Source organism: Anthonomus grandis, chromosome 22, assembly GCF_022605725.1.
Source record: "Anthonomus grandis grandis chromosome 22, icAntGran1.3, whole genome shotgun sequence".
Lineage (NCBI taxonomy): Eukaryota > Metazoa > Arthropoda > Insecta > Coleoptera > Curculionidae > Anthonomus > Anthonomus grandis.
In genome coordinates, this window is record NC_065567.1 from 19,235,521 (window position 1) to 19,256,631 (window position 21,111).

Here is a 21,111-nt window from a genome sequence, read left to right on the forward strand (position 1 = left end):
ACAAATATATATCATTTCGGAATCTGGTTGTAAGAACAGAAAAAAGCCTTCCTTAGGTAATGATACAAATGAAAGTTAGTAATGAAAACAAATAGTAAATTAAAAAGGTAATTTGAGCAAGAACCTTACAAGCAGATTTCGTATAGAAGATGGGACTCAATAATCGCACAATATGCACATCTGGCAATCGAAAAGTTTAGATTAGTGGCAATAGAGAATGGCGTAACAGCAAGATAAACGCTTTTTGCATACATTTGCAATATGGTTTTCAAATTAAAGGGATTTGCGTATTGAAAAACCCAAAAACTTACTAAAGAGTGGCATGGTAATTGGTTCATTGCTCAGAATATTAGTTTTGGAAAGATTGAATGTCAAAAAATTTGCGTCACACAAGTCTTTTATTTTAAACAAATCTATTCTTATACTAGTCTCCATTTGAGCAACATCTGAGTTATTCCAAAGTATAGTGATATCATCTGCAAACAATGAAGTTTTTCCAGATATCTGTAATTGTGGAAAATCGTTCATGTAAATGATGAAAAGCAGAGAACGAAGAACTGATCCCGGCCGCACACTTACATTAATATAGATGTAGTTCCTTAAAGGCATCACCATTAAACTTAATTGCCTGAATGCGATCTGAAAGATAAGAATGAAACCATTTAAAGGCAGTTGTCCTAAATTCGCTCTAATTTCACTAGTAGCACTCTGTGACTCACGCAATTACATGCCTTCGACAAGTTACAGAATACTGTTACCGCAACCTCACCAGTGTTTAGACTGTTATATTCTAGAAAATTAAAAATAATATCTTCCGTGCTCATAATTTCACGAAAGCCAAACTGTTGAAAACTTAATAGGCCAAGCCTACTTAAGAATGAAACCATCCTCACCTTAAAAAGCCATTCGACAATCTGACAATCAGTAAAGTTGGCAGGGTCTAAAATTGGCAGGTTTGTTGTGTTGACCCCTTTCGTTTTTGCTCTCTGTAAGCAAATCGGGAAAAATCCAGACCCAAATGAAAGACCAAGAATGTCTTTAGTGAAAGCCCATACCAACTTGATGAACTCTTGTTAATTATACCATTGAATAAACTTTTAAGCCCACCTTCATTCGTTCAAGCAAAAAAAAAGATTCCCTCTACTACCGTATTGTTTAGATAGCTCCTAGGGTCTATTTCCTGTAAGGTACTAGCTGAAAGCTTACTAGCAATATTACAGTAGAATGAATTAAGGGCATTGCAATCTAAGGTGCTTGCTATCTATAAGGATCCTATCCTTACAGATGCTTCTGTTTTTAGAGCGTCCTTTCTTACGGCACATTAGCTTTCCAACTAATCAATGTCTTAATTTGATTTGTTCCTTCAACAGGGCAAGGTCTTAATAAATCGCTGATAGTGCAACCGAATGCTTACTGTATCCCCTGTTGCGATTTTACTAACTAAAACGATCACTTATCTTTGCTAGGCACAGTAGCCTCTTCATTAGTTTTTTCTGTGAGTTTTCCTTCTGGAGAAAGTTCAAGTGCAGAACACTCGTAGATTATATAAGAGGCTGATTATTTATAGTTCTTTTCGCAAAATTTTCTGAAACGTTCTTCATGAATTTTCCTATTGGTTGTAGGTGTTTTCTCAGTGTGCAGTACCCAGTGAGTAGTCCTGTCACTATCTGAGTTGGCTTGTGCTGAGCTTGAGTATCTTAGGTAAAACTCAAACAGGTAAAAATGCTATAGGTAAAGTTTGCCATAATGAGGAGGTGTTGTAAACAGTTCCAGGCTAAGAGGAGCTGATTTTTGAGCATGTTAGAGCTTTTATTGAGGCAAGCATAGCCTCTTCCCAAGTTTGTCCTTAAGCACATCTCTATAGCATGAATTTCCGCTTAAAATACTGTGGTAGATTGCCCGAGTAATACAAACAAGTTGACCTTCAGCCACTATCCATATTTAATTCATCAGTATCCCATACTAATTTACTATTTTGGATTATTGATTGTTTCGTTTTATCCTCCCAGTTTAGCTGGGTTAGGAACCGTTTGTTCATGTTGATTTTGGCCGTCATAGTGTCCACTGTTCATCTCTAAGAGTGAGTTTGTGATTGTGTTTGTTATTCTTGTATGCCCTATAGTGTATTTTTCATACCATTTGCCACATACAGGAAATCGAAGAACATCGTTATACACATATCAATGGTCTTCAGTTTCCAAAGTTCGTTTATGTATTCGTTTAAGTAGAGTCGTCCTTTAACAAAGTCATAGCCCTGATGATGGCCTATGGCCGAAAGCTCGAGTCAGATGTCAATACATTTCTTACGCTGAATACATGTTTTTATTCCGTTTGGCTTTCCTGATAATGTAAAAGTCTGAAGTTAAAATATTTAATAAACGTGTCCCCCAGTGCAGTGTATTCTATTCTGTTTATTATCTATATAGCAGACTTTTCTCAATTTCTGCAACATTTTAAGAGCCATCAATTTGCAGATGACACACAAGTATATTTGTGTTGCAATTTTAATAATACCTATTGGAACGTGACCACTGATTTGCAAATCATCCACAATGTTTGCATAGCTTACAGCCTCACCAAAACTTAATAATTAATTTTGCTTGGTAAATCTAAAGAAACTATTGTTACGGCTCAGATCTAAGATTTTCGAGTCATGCCATCAGTTATGCAAAAAAGTTTTGGAAAACATATATGCATAGATACACATAGATATACATGACTAGGCTCAGTTTATGTGAGTCATTAGTATTATCCTATTTGAATCACTATAATATTGATAATTTGTCTGCGGTCGTAAGTTTGATCTTATGTCACCGCATCTAAAAAAATTCGACAACCTTACTATTAGAGAAAGGTACCACTTGCATATATTGTGTTTGGTCTTTAAAGTCAGATAAACTCATTTGTCATAGTACCCATGTCAAAAACATAACACTCTTTCTGATTTTCATGCTGCTGGTTCGGTTGGAATCATCATAGTGGTCGGTACTGCATGCGAAGACGCAACAATGAATTGTTTAAAAGATATTTCAGCAACTCATACATTCAATTCACTGGCTTCTAGCCTTACTAGAGCTTCATTTTCATTTAGTTTCCGTAAAATAAAAATGCACACATTTAATTCCTTTTTATAAAAAATAACTTAATAAATAACTTTGTTAGGAAAAAGTTTTTATGCTCAGCTTATCTTTTCTTGGCAGCAATTAATCCAGCTTAGTTCCAATGTAAATATGTTTCTTAAACTAACTAATTTATATGCCGTCCGTAAACATTTCAGAACATCTTAAGCTCTTATACATCTATGTGCTCCTTTCTGTTGTAACGAGTATATCCTCAGAGTATTGTTACTTTAAACTATGCTCGTAGGATGTGATTAAATATTAAAAGTAGCAAAATTTAATTTACGTTCTATAGGGCAAGTTTAAAATTCTATTATACAATTTGGTCAAAATTAATACTGTGCTTAAAAGCATAACCTAGTATTATGAAAAAGGCTGAGCAAACTTATTTAAAGCTCAAAATAAATTACTTGGTTACTTGAAATATTAATTGAAACTTTTGTGGTAATAACAGCTTTATTTGGTAATTATTCTACATGGAATTTTTTTTTGTTATTAAGACATTTCTTAATATTTTGGGTTAAATGAAAAATATTTGATTCTTTAAAAATCGTATCCACTTAAATTATGCATTAAAATCTTGATAAATACAAACTTTAAAAGGATATGAATCTGTTACTTCAACTACAACTGTAAATTAAAATTCGCTTTTTATATTTTTTACGTATGCTTTGACATTCTGTTAATTTCGAATTTCTAACCCCATTTTTAATGTATTCTCTTCGCTTTTTATTGTTTTACTACCGCAGCGAGTCCAATATTTAACACTGATAAAATATAAGATTTCACTGCAACATTTGCCGTGGTTTTTGTGCAAGAGAAAAATCACATTTGTTTAGAACCACGCGTGAATAAATATGCCAGAATCCGTAGCGGTAATGCGAGCGCACTTTTATATAGAACGAAGTTTCTGGGACTGCGAGAAAATCAATATCTATTTATATATTTTTTACGTATATGCATTGACTTCGCAGGGATCTATATTTTAAATTTCTGCCAATGCGAAGCAAATTGATTTTTTTTTTTTGATTTTTATTTAATTAAAAAAGAGACTTTTTTTAATATTTTGCCTTTATTTTCTCGTTGAAGTTCATTAGCTAAGTTTATTAAGGATTCTACTTACGTTTAGTTTAATAGTTTTATCTATTAGGTCTAGTTTTTGGTAGATCATCTTGTCCCGGATTTAGGTTATTTTATTGCAAATCCTGGTAGATTGAATTTTCTATACTTTATATACTTGATTGCTTTAACTGTTTACATATTGGTCTACATTAGCAGAAACAATGCGGAGTATTTCCAAATTGTTTCATGAGCACATTGCTTGACATTTTAATCAGTTTTGTTGTTTATCCCGAACACAACTGAAGCTAAATAATCAACGGGAATCAATCATAAAGAGGGTTGTTCCTGCCATAAGGGTGTTCCTAAGAGCCGTTACACTGTTATTTTATTTACTTAAAGAAAAACTATAGTATTAAATATTATATGCAAACTTTCGAAATAAGGGGCTATAGTAAAAGAAACTACATTAGTTACATAAGCGATACTTTTTCTAAGACTAATTACTGACAGTTAAATTAAATAATCCGTCAAAATAGCACCCTTTAAAATTCCGCCTACATTGTCAGCTTTAATTACGCGGAACATCGATCAAGACCCATAATATTGGACACATCAATGGAATTCGTACGTTCGTGCTTTTGGGTTAGGTTTTATTTATCCATTTCGGACCATCGCAATTTTAACATGAAAATCTCTTTATGGTTATTTCCTTTACAGGATACAGTTTGTTCTTCCATTGGAAATTGTATGGACAATAAGCAATATCGATAATAAAAAAATACTTCTCAAAATTCTCATCTAAAAAGTCCCTAGTCAACTAAATTCATCCGATACAAGTTAAAGCATAACTTAAATGGATACAACTATTTTTAATTAAAATAGCAAAAAAAAACGTTTTTTTTTTCTCTATAAATAGCATTTTTTATTGACATTTTTCGTAGAGGATAATAAGCCTTATAAGCCACACAAGGTATTTCTCAAAATTATTCACGGGAGGATACAATCCAAATGTGAGGCAGATTTGCACTTCTCTCTTAAATATTATTTTTAACTACCAGACTGCCGTCAGCTGATGTGCATATCCAGCGTTTATTTTCTAACTGAAAATGTATGTAAGTAAAATGAATTTCTTTTCATGTTTTTTTTTAGAAAAATTACGTTATAATGGCACCTTATAAAACTCTTATTGCTTGACCCATAAAATTAAATTTTTAGAATTTGAATTTATATCGTGAGCATAATAAAACGATAAATGAAGAGAAATCACAGTGAAGCGACAATTTCATTAAATCTTTTAATGTATTTCGATTGCGCTGCCTCGAGCTTATTTCGAGTGATAAACTCTGTAATTGACAGAGAGAAGTATTAAATATTTGAGATTTTTGATAGATGAGTTTTGATTAGAGATCTCATTGATTAATATTTAAAAGATTAAAACTTAAAAACACGTTGAGCATATAATACCGTATAAGTAGTTGAATTTAGAGATGCAGTAATTTTTGATGAATGTGAAGTTTGTCGCCGGCTTAAGAGAGGATAGCAATTAAAGCACATTATGAAGCTTTCATATGGCTATGAAATTATAATGTGCTTTCCTGATTAAAATTATATCTGATGTTTTATTAGCTGATTATAACCTTTATATTAAATTAGAATTTTCTTTATCTACTAAAATTTTAAATATCAAATTAGAGATATTTACTGTGATTTTTTTTTATTCACACAAATTTTCACTTTATACAGTTTATTACTAGGAACTTGGTTTTCTTAATAAAACATGTATTTTTTTTTTATTTCAATGTGCGATCATTATGTTCGAATTTTGATTAATTTGTTGAAGCTGTCGATGGAGGAAATTTAGTTGTTTTTGGATTGTTATTGGATTATTGGTTTAAGGATCTTTATATGAATAACCTTACAGTTGCTTGATCGATCTGGAGAGTTCGCTGGTTCAATGGCTTTCCCGATTTGATTGTGTAGTTTTTGATTCTGATTTTAACGTTAATTGCTCTCGTAGTAATTGTGCATTTGAACTCTTACAAACTTTTTAAAGAAATTTCATCTGCATCAAATAGAGTCAACGAAACTAGGAGAGACTGGGGTCAATTGAAACATTAATCAAAACTTTCTTCCGCTACAAGATAGAAACAAATTGCGCGCGTAATATAGACCATAATATCGACAACCATTTTCTGGCAGTACGCCGCGGGCCATTAAACAAAGTATACGTACCTAGTGCGAGATTTTGTGTTTTCACGTATCCAAAGTAAGTATTTGCTATATTTCTTATGCATGTGTAAATGAGTCTGTATGTGTATTTGGTTAGTTTATCGGTTTTGATTAGTTAGGCCATTAACTTAGCTTTATTTTACTTTGGTTTAAATTTGAAATTCATTTTGTTTGTAGTAAATATGGTGTCATTTATTTAAAAAATTCATTTGGGGTCAGTTGTAACGGGGCGTTTGTAACGTTTCAACTAACCCCGCCGTTCATTTCTAAAATGAAATAAATTGTAATTGAGTCTGTAGTGTGTTTAGTTTGTTTGTCAGCTTTCATTAGTTAGGACATTAATCTAGTAAATTAATTAGTTTATTTCATTTCAGATGCCCCGTAAAAGAGTCCCGAAAACTGATCTTTCAAGTCGAGATATATCTTTATATGAATCTGCATATGCAGAGCTCAAAAATGGAAGTTCTCTACGCTTAGCTGCCGACCAATTTGGGATCTCTCATGTGTCTTTGTTGAGATACAAGCGAAAGAAAGAAGCTGCGGGGAATACTGAAGGTCAACCACCTGTTACAATGGGCTATAAACCTGTAAATAAAGTTTTTAATGAACTTCAAGAAACCGAAATGGTAAAGTACATAAAAAAAGCTGTAGACATTTATCAAGGTCTGTCAATCAATGATATTCGGAGACTTGCGTTAGAATTAATCATTAAATATGATATAGATAAACCGGACACTTGGATTAAAAATGGCATGGCAGGAGAAGACTGGTTTTCCGGTTTTATGTCAAGACACCGTGACTTATCAATAAGAGCACCACAAGCAACCAGCTTCAATTGTGCAAATGTTTCTGTATTTTTTAATAATCTTGCCAAAGTTTTGGATTGAGACAAATTTGAAGCAAAGGATATTTACAACGTAGACGAAACTGGTGTGACAACAGTCCAGAAACCAAATCGAATTGTAGCAAAAAGAGGCATGAAACAAGTGGGTGCAATTACCTCACAAGAACGTGGTACACTCGTAACAGTTACGGTGGCAATAAACGCACTAGGCAATTCGATTCTGCCCATGTTTATTTTTCCTCGACTACGGTTTCAGGATCATTTTATTCGTGATGGTCCACCAGGGTGTATTGGGGCTAGAAATGGGTCAGGATGGATGCAAGAAAAAGAGTTCGTCTTGTTCTTAAAACACTTTTAAGAGCACAGAAATTCTTTACAAGCTCATAAGGTTCTACTCACACTGGATAACCACTCATCCCATATTAGTATAGAAGCTCTAGACTATTGTAAAACTCATGGAATAGTAATGCTTTCTCTCCCACCCCACTGCTTGCATAAATGTCAGCCCTCGATAGAACAGTTTTCGGTCCTCTTAAGAAAGCACTAAACTCTGCTTGTGATGGTTGAATTCGTAGTCTATATATGATTTATCCGGAATTGTCGCAACATTATCGCCCTTAGCTCTTACACAAAGCAATATCCAACCTTCAACAGAACCTCCAAATGATCATCCTAGTTCAAATCCAGGAAACAATCTGACTGTACCACCCTTTGAAGATGAGTTTCAAAACCCAACGCCATCAACTTCTTGGGGCCTAAAAAATTGTGAAATTTCCGAAAACACCCAAAATAACACGTTTTCACCAGAAGTTGTTAGGCCTTTCGGAAAAGCTTCACCAAGAAAAATAAACGCAAGAGGAAAGAAAAAGAGGAAGTCAACCGTGTACACCGATACACCGGAAACGGAGGAAATAGAGAGAGAAGCTAATAAGAAAACACCAAAGGTCAAACGGAATCTGGAAACCGAAAAGAAGGGTCCAGAGAAAATCCCAAAAAAAGCACCCGTGAGAACAAGAAAGAAGTCATCTGAAAATTCTACCGACGACGAAAGTGAATGTTTTTGTTTGGTGTGTGTTGAACCATTTAATAAAAATAAGCCAGGTGAACAGTGGATCCGATGTACTAACTGCAAAATGTGGTCGCAGGAAGCATGCACACCACAAGAGCTCACATATTATGTTTGCCATAATTGCCAAAGTGACTGACCAAAAATTGAAAGTTAAGTGTTACACATCTATATTATAAGAACCACCAGTTATTGTTTTTTGTTTTTAAACTTTTTCCTAAATTTTATTTTATGTCCCTACGTTTCTGTTTAATGTTCCTCCTCATAAGCAGAATATTAGCTTCTGTTTTTTTGTTGTTTTTATGAGGCATTTTTTACAGTTTCTATATGATTTTGAGTCTTTTTTGAATAATAAAAAAAATAAAAAGAAATGTATTTTTATTTAATCTATATTGCTTTTGGTACAACTATCCCCATAATGTGTTTCAATTGACCCTTGATCGGGGTCGTTTGAAACATTATGCTCCACCACTTATTTTTATTTGCATATTTTTTTTCGCTTATCTATAGTCAAATTTAACTACTAGGTCAAGTATGTCAAGTTCCCAGCTATATGTTACCAATTTTTTCCTAGCTGTTTCTGGAAAACTTTGAAATATATTAATGTTAAATTGAAACTAGTTAGTGATCCTAGTAAAATATCAGATCCTTATAATTTTAGCAACTATTTTGTAGACAGTGTAGCTTTGTCCCAGCCTCTTCTAAATGATCCAGATGTAAATAATTATAAAACTAACTTATTTGGCAATATGGATGGGAATCGTGAGTTAATAGCAATGAAAAAATTTAAAAGTAATGCTGCTGAAGTTAATGAATCTAGTCATAAATATATAGATCTGCTCCTGCCATATTTATTATGTCAAATAACTTTTTTTAAAGAAAGTGCTCATTGCAAGAATAAACAATTTCATGGTCCTTTCTGATTTTAAACCTATTAGTGTACTTCCAATTCTCTTTCTAAGTTTTTGGAAAAGACAATTTCTGAGCATGCAATTAGACTTTAGACTTCTACATAGTACTGCTACGGCCCTTGTCAAAGGCCAAAGTCATGTGTTTAATGACATGTCTAATTATGACATTCTGTAATTAAAATAAATAGACGTATTTGCTGCTCCTTGATTACAGTAAGGCGTTTAATATCTTACGCTGAAATACTTTGGTTTTTTACAGGGTGATTTATGCTTCCTTAGGAGTTATTTATGCGATTGATAACAGAAGGTATGTTTTAATAAGATTTCATCAGCAGGTATATTAGTTGAGCAGGTCGTACTCCAGGGAAGTATCCTTTCCCTCGGATTTTTCCATTCATCTTAATTTCATCAATGTTCATCAATATGCTGATAATCCCCAGCTTTATCACCGGCTTGACTATCAAAATGCCCACATATCTGAATTACGTATCAACGATGATCTTAAAGTGATATATGAAATGACATTATCACGCTCTTTAACATTAAATCCTAATGAAACACATTTTCTGGTATTTAAAAGCACCTATCAAACTCTTAACCTCGTTATTATTACTACCTAAAGGATTAGATACTTCCAAAACTTAAATGTTTATTCTGATCTAAGATTTAAAAAATATGTATCTCTAATTTTCTAAAAAACTTTTATAAATGAAGAACCCTGTATTTTTATGGAAGGTTCTCCAAGTTCAAGTTCAAAACGAATTGAATTAAAACTCTGCGATTATCCCATTTCATCATTTTTTTTCTTATTGTGATGTGGTCTATTGGCCTGCTCTTATATTAGAAGATAGACTTAGTTTTCGAAGACTGGAGAATAGGTGCTTAAGATTTGGTTATGGTCTACGTAAATCTGATTATGTGTTTGAGTTCTATAATGAATTTTTATAAAAGGCAAAAACACAAAACACAAAATCGACAGCATCACAAACATTTTTTTTGAATGACCGAATGACCAGCATCTTAGGGAAAATAAATGAATTTTTCGAGTTCTATAATGAGTGGCTAAAATACTCTTGTTTATAAGATAATTAAAAATCGACCACCAGAATATATTTTTAACAAGCTTATTAAAGGTTCTGATGTGCATGTTCGACGTACTCGCCATTGTGTTAAGTTTGTGAAATCAAGGCAAAATATTTGAATGCTTTTCTCAATTACCTTGGCCTGTGTTCTTCTAACAACAGCTTCCAAGCAATCATTACTATTAATGTACAATTTTGCTCAATAAAAGTTAAAAGTAAGAGTAAACGAAAAGAAGATAAAAGTAAGCGAAATCTTAAAGTACTCAGAGCCACTTGCTCAATACGTCTTTTTAATCCAGTCTCTTGTCAATAGTTACTCTCAATAAAGGTAGGCTTTCCACTGATTCAATTAGGTAATTACTATGTGTGGTTGGTGCACTTATAGAATTTAAAAAATAGATTGTTTTTAGAAAACCAGTCACTTAGATCATCCAAGGTTCCCCGCACCTCTTCAACACACTCCTCAGCTTTATTTGAACTGTAGGTTACGTTTGTATTATCAGTAAACAGCATTATTTTATTAGTAGTAGTGTTTACAGTATCATTAGTGTAGAAAATATAGAGCAGAGGACCTAGAATGGACCATTGTAGTATACCTTGTATAATAATTTTCATGACTCTCTATTGTCTATTAGTTAAATATTATTTAAACAGTTGTAATGCTGTTCTCCTTATGCCGTATCTTTCCATTTTAGCAAGAAGATCAACACTGTCAAAGGCCTTTGACAAGTCCAAGCAGAAAGTCGCTGTAACGCGTTTATTATTGAGAGATGCTATTACAGTTTAAGAGCCTGGTAGATCGCTGCTATTACGGAATCCATTTTGTTGATCAGTTAATATGTGACTTACTTCCAGGCTTTCTTTAAGACCTCAATTTACATCTCACTTAAAAAGCTTTTATTGATCATATGTTTTTAACTGGTATTTTATCACTGCCCACAGATTTTCAATTGTCTGTCTTAAGTGTCTCAATTCTAGCACGATTTTTTTCACTCCTGTATATGATATGAAAAGAAAGTCAAGATAAAAAGTGTTTGTTTGAAAAAACTTATTTTATTGGTAAATATACAGGATGTCTTAAAAAACAAGTTTTCATTGTCAAGTAAGTTTTTTTAGATGGAACGCCCTATATATTTTACCAAATTTTTAGTCTTCATTTAATTCTACATCAAAAATGTATAATACACTATACTATACTTATACGTCAAATATTGATCGTTTTCGAAATAAGTTAGTGAATAAATATAACTAAAATTTATGATTTGTTTATTTTTATGTATATGATTAGGAAGGTACTGAATCGAAAATAGAGGTCCTGTCAGGTGGCCAAGTTTAAGGGGGCAAGAAAGGCCAAGTTGAAGGGCAAGTTTACACTGAAGAGCTAAGAAATTTGGAGGATTTAAAAAACAAAATTACACGTGCTTGTAGAGCAATTCTGGAAGAAGTAATAAGAAGCGCCTCTACCACTGAACTAATAAAAATTATTCTAGTTTTATAATCTTTTTAACTGTTTCAATACTAGATGGAATAAGAATTTAAATAATATCAACATGATCTCAAAAACCGTCAATATTTGACGTATAGTGTTCTATACACTTTTTATGTAGACTTAAATGAAGAGTACAAATTAGGTAAAATATACAAGGCGTTCCATTAAAAAAAACTTACTTTACAATGAAAACTTTGTTTTTTAGACACTTTGTACATTTACCAATACTGTCAACAAAATAAGTATTTCCAAACATCTTAACTTTTTTTCTATATCATATACAGGGGCGATAAAAAATCGTGTGTAAAAAGAGTTGGTGTACCTTGTATATCAATTTTTAATAACATATATTGTTTAATCACTTACCAGTTTTAGCCATATATTCGTAATAAGTAGTTGATTCTTTTCGTCCTAAAATTAGAAAAAAAAACAATTTAGAAAATTACAATAACTCTCATCTACTAACAATAAATATAAAAGAGATATAGAAAATCCAAGCAAAATGCTACGGTGGAAAATCGAGCCTCGAGACTAAAAATAAACTTCATTGTAATGACATAAAATGGAAGTCTCGGTACAATGCGACTAAGTCACAACCTTTTTATAAAACCAATAAGCTCACGAAAAAATACAATTTAAAAGTCTTCTGGTTCTGAAAATGAATGGCTGCTAAAAATAACCCTTCATTCAATTCTCCCAGAGCGATTCCGATTTTATTGAAATTGGTTTTTCATCCAGTATAACACAAAAAACCTATTAATACTGAAAGTTTTATGGAATTGACTGTCAACAGATTAAGCTGTTTTTATTAAAATAAAAAAGACTCTAGTTTTAAAGAGGTGTATTAACCTTAACAGAGTTTTAATAGCTCAAATTAAATTCTGACAATTGTGTTTTGGGTGTAAAGTTAAAAAAGTGAGACAAGGTTGAAATATTACCGTAACTAGTTTAATTATAAGGTAACTTATATCGCCGATCTAAGATATTTCCACAAAAAGTATTTAAAATTCAAATTTATTTTATTCATGCTAAAACACTATAAAAAAGTCCAGTAGTTAAAATAAAATTAATAAATGACCCTTAAATGAAATAGTAAGTCTTGCCCACCAATATTTTCTAGACACTATTCTTATAAATGGACAAGCTTATTAAGAAATTTAGGTCCAATATAGTTTTTGCTGTAGCGACTGATACTGAGTCTAAGATGTTAAATACGCAGATCAGAATGACATATAATGCTCGGGAAATTGATTTTATCGCATATTCTTTAAAAGCAAGTTATATAAACAATGAAAGGTTAACCTCTCTAACGTTTGCCCTTTATCCCTTATTAAAAATGATACGAATGACCTTATGTTTCAACTTAAATATTCTTAAACTTAAGGGAGAATGATGATTGCATTTATCAGATGAAAAACAATAAATGAGTTGCTTTTTTTTGGAATCTGAACCACGTACTACATGGGGAAAATCCTGGAATCACCATAATAGATCTGAAATAATGTTTTGAAAAATCTTTAGTTTTAACCCTTAGAATTTTGTATATATTGCGTGTTTCATCCTTCTATTTGGTGCTTTAATGGTAGATGACTGGTTAAACATTTCGATTCTTTAGATTTAAGGTTTTGAATGCGAATAAGGCCTTTCTGCTAAAACTAATTATTTTCTATTATAGATTTTACAATGCATTGTCTATTATCAGGTATTAAAAATTTATTTCTTCTATAGATTCTTTAGTTGTAGTCCAAACATGAACAATCATAGTAGAATCCTGTTTCTGGAATTTTTCGCTTGTATATTTTGATAGGAGTGGATTGGACTACTAGAATTTTAATTTATTTAATGTTATTCATTGGTTTTTCCTTTTCTTCTTCAGGCACCTATTCGGTTCAGATGTTAGTAATTATAACTTTTTTTTGTAAAAGCTCGAAACAGTTCTACTGAGTAGTCCTATGGTTGGAACCTGACTTGATATCAATTGATTGTCTTTGATGGTCGTTGATTTCTCTTGGTTGTCCATGACATTCATAACTTGTCTCTAAAGTTTGTTTCAAAAGTTCCATTTACCTCATTTATTTTTTTGTGTAGATTAAAGCTACCGTGTCTGGCGTGCAGTATTCCATCAGTATCTCTCTGCTGCTTCTTTATCTTTGGTTTCCCGATCATTTTTGTTAATGTGTGTCAAGATATTTTTGTATTCTTCTTCATTACTTTTATGTGTTTTTCTCTAATCCATTAGTTTTAAAATTTCACTAGTCCTTCTTTTCTGGTTTGGAATTTTTTTTCTTTCTTGAGTCTATTATCTTGATGAATTCGTTGATCTCTGTCTACATGTCATTCACCTCTTTTAATTTTTTTTATCTTTGCGCTAACTTATTCGTTTGATCTGTATTTTATTACTGTTGTAAATTTTTCATCTGATATTAAGGCATCATTTTCTTCTTAACTTTCTTCAGTTTAATTGTAACTCCTATAAGAGGTATATGATCTGATTCAATATCCATACTAGAATAAGTTTTAACTTAATTAAAGCAGTTTCTGAATTTCTTGTTAACTTACATATAGTCAATTTGGTTACGGACAATGTTATTAGATGTATCGATTGGCGACTTCCATGTATATATTCTTCTCCTTAGCAATTTGTTGAAGAATGTGTTTAATATTACTAATTTAATATTGTTTTCCGCAGATATCTTAAGTACTGTTTTTTTTCTATATCACTCATAACTGTCTCCGAGATCCGAACAAGAGATTTACTCAGAAACCATAATATCTGAGCATTATTATAGATGATTTTTACTTGAAACATACCATAGGAACTTTAATGCAGACATTGTCGTTTCACCATCTGCTTTATTTTCTCTGAACAGTTTATCGTTTTTACGTTATTTCAGTTCATTCTGCTACTAGCCAATGCCTCTTCTACTAACTCTGAAGCTAATGACTCACATAGCTTACTGATTGTTCAAACTGCCAATAGTCTTTAGACTTTAATAAGAGAATAACAAATATATTTTTAGCTACCTTCTTTGCCACATCCTCAACATGTAAGACCCAAGATAAAGTTGCATTAAGGGTAGGCACCACTACAAATAACTTATTTTGGTTACCTGTCAAAGAACCTGTTAAATAATGTAAATAACAAGTGTGCAACATAGTTGTGACACGCAGAAAGTAGTTTTGAGTGGTGTTTAAAATAAATGATGACTGGCAGCGACTATACCACTTAGAGAACCTTAATTTTTATAGTTGTATTACGTCCTATCAATTCTCTCAAGATATATGTCAAATCTCAGTTTAGGCAAAATCTGTTTGTAGTAAAGCATTCCTGAGCTCTCGACTCTCAACTCTGCATTTACAAGAACTTCATGTTTCATGAAATTTATTGTAGTTGCATTGTCAGCAAAGAGCAGAAACAAAGCTCTAGCAAGGTTCAGCAATCAGAAACAATATAGGACCAAGGAAAGAGTCATGACTTACTTCATGGACAAGGCTGACCAGATTATACCCAGGTCATTCGGCCTTACGTGTCAAGTCTCAGTAAGCGTATGAGAAATCCAAGTCATAATATAAGACACACAGTCAAAGGGTTTCTCAGGTCTCAGAAAAGAATTTTCTAAAAGTGCTTATGAAAGTATCTTATATTCTATATTCAGTGCTTTCATTTCAAAATGATCCACCCTTAATAACTTTCTTAAGAAAAAAAAACGTCAAATTAGATATACAGGGGGACGTTTAATTATGCATTTACTGAAGTTCTGTCAATCACCTCCTCACCTCCAGCTAACCTCACTTTAATATGTCAAATGGGAACCCCCATCGTGTGATACATCATAGTAAGGAGCGTAAAATTCTCTATTTAACGGTACCAAATAAAATGAAATCGGTAAATGTGTAAGCAAATAGTTAGCGAAAATGTCTAGAAATAATAAATATTTTATTTACGCCAAACTTTGGTATGTCAAATGGCTACCCCATGGTGTGATACATTATTTTAAAGGGCATTCATTATGCTATCAATGGTTGTAAAAATAAATAAAATTGATTGACCAAGAAGCAATTAAAGTGTAAATCGGTAGGGTAGAAAAACAAATTTAATTAGTTTAACAAATTTATTTTATTAAATGTTTAAAATGCGCGCCGTTATTAGCAAGACAATAAAAAAGCTTTAAATAAAAATTTTAATTTTAAAAGCTTCAAAATATTTTTTTTTTTAAGAAAGTTATTAAGGGTGAATCGTTTTGAAATCAAAGCACTGTATATGTATAGGGATGGCCCCATGATTAAGCCTAAAACTCTGATGATTGCTAGGATTTTAATAGTTCTATGATCTATTTTATAATATGCACGTTTTTTGAGGAGGAACTGGTGATCAACACACTCGAACGCTTTTCTATGGGTAGTCCATATTTTTAAAATACCGTTGCAAAAAGTAATAGACTTAAAAAATAAAAGTGATGCAATACCCAATTAAGTTATGCATAACTTAATTGGGGTCTCTTTTAAAGGAATACTAACTTCTAGTGATTATAATATACTGTTTATATTAATTATGGCTGTAAAGATAAACGAAGTAAATATATGCTTTAGCAAGCAAATAAATTATGCAAAAATAATATCAAAAGTTACTGAGCGTAAACAGATCTTTACTTGTATCGAAACATAAACAGCTACTTGTACATAGTTTGGAGCTATGAAAATCAAACTTTTACTCATTGCAAATTGTTGCTTACCCAAGCCATAGTTTACCTATGGTAAATATATTTTGGCATACATTCCAGAGCTTTGTTTAAGTTAAGCTTAAACCGCGACAGACCAAATATTTTACCCAATTAAATTGGTTGGTTTACTGTTTAATATGCATAGTCTACGAAATTTTCATATTGGATTTAATTTTGGAGGATAAAACTCAGTAGACATAAGCTTAGAAGCAAAAGTGTATACAGCTAAAAATGCATAAAAGAAGCCATATTTTTTAGTCTATTTCTTAGATACACATAACAAATTTTTATCAACATATCTACAACTTGCCCTATTATATTCTTATATTAATATATTACAATCCTTTCAGGGAATACAGATATACAACCGGACAACCTGATCCTTTTAAATGTATATTCTATAAGAGTTCTGTTATCATGTAATGTGAAAGCGAGCTGGCCGAAAATAATTTAGCAAAATGACCAGGTGGATTTGACATAACAAATGCCTTTGTGGCAACATTGCTCGTGCTTCTACGTGTTCAAAAACAAAGCTTAAATCTTTGCTAATAAGGGCAATGTCAGATACAGTAATTGATTCGTTTTCTTGTTCCTAGTATTTCTTTTTAGGGTCCCCAATATCCCATTTTCAATTAATTTCACTGTAAATAATTTAATAAGGTTAGTTCGTAAACTTTTTCTCTTATGAACTATTTATTATATTTATTTGAAAGTTTTTTCTTTTAGTAAAGTCTTTAAGGATTTTCAGAAAGGTTTTATTAAGAAAAACTTTAAGATTTAGCCTTTTTAGTTTATAAATCAGGAGCAGGTAACTAGTTTTTATGTTTTGTAAAAATATCCAGTTAAAAGGAAATTTAAAATTTTGTTTTAATTATAAGTTTTAAATTTTGCCTAAAAAGAAAGGTTTATATTTTTAGTTCTTTTATCACTATACTTCTGTATACCATTAAAAGTAAAACTTTTGTTCAATTCATTAAGGAATATTTTCACTAAAAAGTTCGAAATTCAAAAACAGGTTTTACCTTGTAAATTTTTAATTTTTGTTAAAATTATTTTATAATGTTTAATTGAAATTATTGGAAAATGCTTATAATCATTGAAAGCTTTGCCGCCTTAAAATTGATCTAAAGGTCGTATAGTTTTTATAAAAGGTTAACTCTAATAATTTATAGCAAGGACAAAGCAAGCAAGAAAAGAACTTTAAATTGATTAAATGACAAAACAGATTTTTAAGCGTAATCCTTTGTTCTATCATGGGATTCTATGCTTATACTCGCTGGCCATTTTAATGAAATCTTGTACGATACAGAAATCCCCTGGCTTTCTGAAAATACATTCTTTTTAATAAAACGACGCCATAAACCCTTGTCTTTATTTTAACCTATATTTAAGCCGCAATGCAGGTGATAATCAACCATTTTATTTCCAAACCAAAAAAAGGAAATATCTTAGATGGGCGACATCTATTCAATTAAGATTCTTTGAAAACCCGACCGTGCATTTTAATGAAAATTACTAGCTTAGGTAACTTTGACCTTTTATCATTATAAACAGGATAAGCTTTATTTCTAGTGAATACTTCGTGCGATCGGGGCGTTCACAAAGACAATGAAAAAGGTGAAAACTTACCACATCTATTATTTGCATCAGCGTGATTCCGAAACTTAGTTGGAGCGGATCTGACTCGTTAGCAACCGGGCGTTCTAGCACATTATAAGTATCAAGTAGTTTATGCAGGAGCTTTTTTTCATAGTAACCCGCCCAAGATTCTGAAACAAAACAAACAAAATATTAAATAATTTAAATTTGAATATAATCCTTCGTAATTCTTAATTTGCTTAACAATAAACCAACCAAAGCCAATAAAAATATTAATTTCCTTTATCTAGGGTTATCAAAAAATAATTAACATTCTACAGTATCGCACACTGTTAGATTGCAATCAATATATCTAGTTCGTCTTAAGGTGATTCAAGATTGCAATATGGCTGCACACTTTACTAAAACAATTGGATTTTTAACCGAAAACCCTACATATAAAGCTGAATATTAACATGAAACTTCGACTTTAAGCGGTGACGATTCTATATATTATCTCTCAAATCTACCTTCATATATATCATCATACAAGTAGGCCATAGAAATTGACTCAATTAATTAAACTATAAAGTTAACTGATTTCTATAAAGCACATCTATCATTCATCAATATGGTTGATTTAATCGCCACCACCATTGGAACTAAATAACATTTGTATTAAATCCGATTTGCATTAAATTTTAAAGCGATACGGTTTGAGAACTATAGAGTTCACGTAATTAATTAAATTAGATAGGAATTAGGATAATAATGTATAAGATATTAAACACTTTAATAGTATGAAATAGAGTAATCTTGTAACATTGAATCTTTTGCTGTATTTATTCTTCAAACGGAAACGCTACGAAACTTCTCAAGTGGTTAAATAGAGAATTCCATTTCTAAATTTATTTGAATAAAAACTAATTACCAAATTGCGGCCGAATTCAATATAATTTCATAAACAAGTTATTAATTTCATGTTTTGCATACAGAATTATTATTACTCAAATTTAAATCTTATAAACATAACTAAATGGAATCCTGACTATTTTACCTAATTAATAAATTTATTTCGGTAATGTGCTTAATTTATTTTAAAGTAATGGCTGCAAAATATTAATTACTTGACAGCTTATTTTATAGCATTGTTTAGTATAGATTTTCGGTGTTCTGCTAATAGTCTTCGTTGATTTATTAGAATTGACCGGCTAAGGGTTACCAAAGGCTAATATCCCTCAATGAGTTGGTCTGGACTGAGAAATTTTATGTCTCTATGCGAACTGTGAACATTTCCCACATATGCTGGGCACTCCTTGATGATGTGGTCTGCAATTTCTTCTTCCCCCCAATACCAACGAGTATGAGAGGGTTTGTGTGGTGCCATAATTCGGTTAAAAGACTCGTGTTTAGTCAGATTTTACATGTCCCAACCCAACCCAACCCATCTCCAAAGTTTCTTTCTATTGAGCACGCTTTTTAGTAACGTTATGGTTACATATTTAGCTATATCGATTGTAGGTTTAATATCTATCGACAGTTTTTGCGGATCTCAGTTTAGCGAAGGAGTCGGCTTCATTGCTATAAGCATTACCTAAGTAGCCAGGCATCCAGATAAGCTTAACCCCACAGCTCTCTTTCATCAGTTTCTCTAGGACCTTTATATAGTCCAATACAAGCTTGTAACTCAAGTTTGTATTGGACTATAAAGCCTTACTGCTGGCTCTGTTCCGATCAAATTGAGACGACTGTGCTACGAATGGTTACGAGAAGACCCTGCTAGTGTAAAAAATAGCATGATGACGTCTCCTGAATTAAAATATTCCGGAGTTAGAATAGCCTCTCATTTATTACTACGAGTGGCGGCTGATCTGGGAGATCTATCAGGCGTGAACTATTTAAGAGTGGATTTATGTAATGAAAGAGGTCTGACAAAAATAAACAGATCTCACATTTTTTAGCACTAGCAGACAAAAGTGAACTCGGAATCAACCAAGGTTTATATGTTGTAATCTGGATACGACCTCCACACCCAATTTAGGTGTAACTTCAGTCTCGTCGTTTTGTCCCAGACTCCATGTTATGTGGTCCAAAATAAAAACCAAGAGATCCACAGAGAATTTCTGGTTTCTATACAGAACACCCAGCGATACACACTACAGAAGGCTTTTCACCGACATTGCTGATAAAATCGACGATTTGCAGGCAAACTATTCAAGTAAAATAACGGTAATTACGGGAGACTTTAATGTACACAATATCAACTGATGGATGTATCCTAACGGGGCCGATAATGAAGGGTACCAAGCAGACACTTTGCGATTAGTCAAGGTTTGAACTAGGGGGCTGGCAAAAACCGGCCAGAATCTAAACCGGTAAACCGGTTTTTAAAAAAACTAGTTTCGGTTAAAATTGTTTATTAGAAAACTTCGTTTTAAAACCGAAAAAACAAATACGGTTTTTAAAAACCGAGAACGGTTATTCGAAACCAAAAACGGTTTTTCAAAACCGAAACACCGAAACCTCATCGGCCTAAAAATAAAAATGTATAGTTAATTATTCGGAAAAGATATCATATATTAATCGGTTTTTGATTGCTATCAATTTCTTCAATCAGAAAACTCTCCAACCATATCAATAGTTTTGCCAATTGTTCAATCCCTTTTAGACAATTTTTTAACTTTCGATGATTTATTTGCCTTGCCTGACATAAAAAAGTTTAAAGAGATTGTATCTAAGCAGATAAGGTCAAGATTTGATGTTAATGACACTGAAGGCGTCTGTCAGACCAAAGCAATACAACTTCACGATATAGCAATTTTTTTAGACCCGCGGTACAAAATGCACGAAAGTAGTTTTGGAACCATTGTAAAAACTAAGTTAAAGATCAACTAGCTTTTGTCCAGCAACTTCTACACCTTCAGAGCGAGTCTTTTCTGATGCAGGGAATATAGTTTCAGCTAAAAAAAACTGTTTGAAAGCAAACACAGTAAATATGTTGGTTTTCCTT

General features: G+C 32.1%; 1 protein-coding gene across 1 annotated transcript in view; it reads right to left on the bottom strand.

Annotated features, from left to right (window-relative positions):
• Positions 1-21,111, bottom strand: part of LOC126748616 (neuronal acetylcholine receptor subunit alpha-7) — a 201,631-nt gene that overhangs the window by 88,200 nt on the left and 92,320 nt on the right. The window contains exons 2-3 of the mRNA XM_050457969.1: positions 18,153-18,292; positions 12,169-12,213 (exon numbers count right to left, since the gene is read on the bottom strand). Of these exons, the coding sequence (XP_050313926.1) occupies positions 12,169-12,213; positions 18,153-18,292 (185 nt within the window). The remainder of the gene's footprint in view (positions 1-12,168; positions 12,214-18,152; positions 18,293-21,111) is intronic.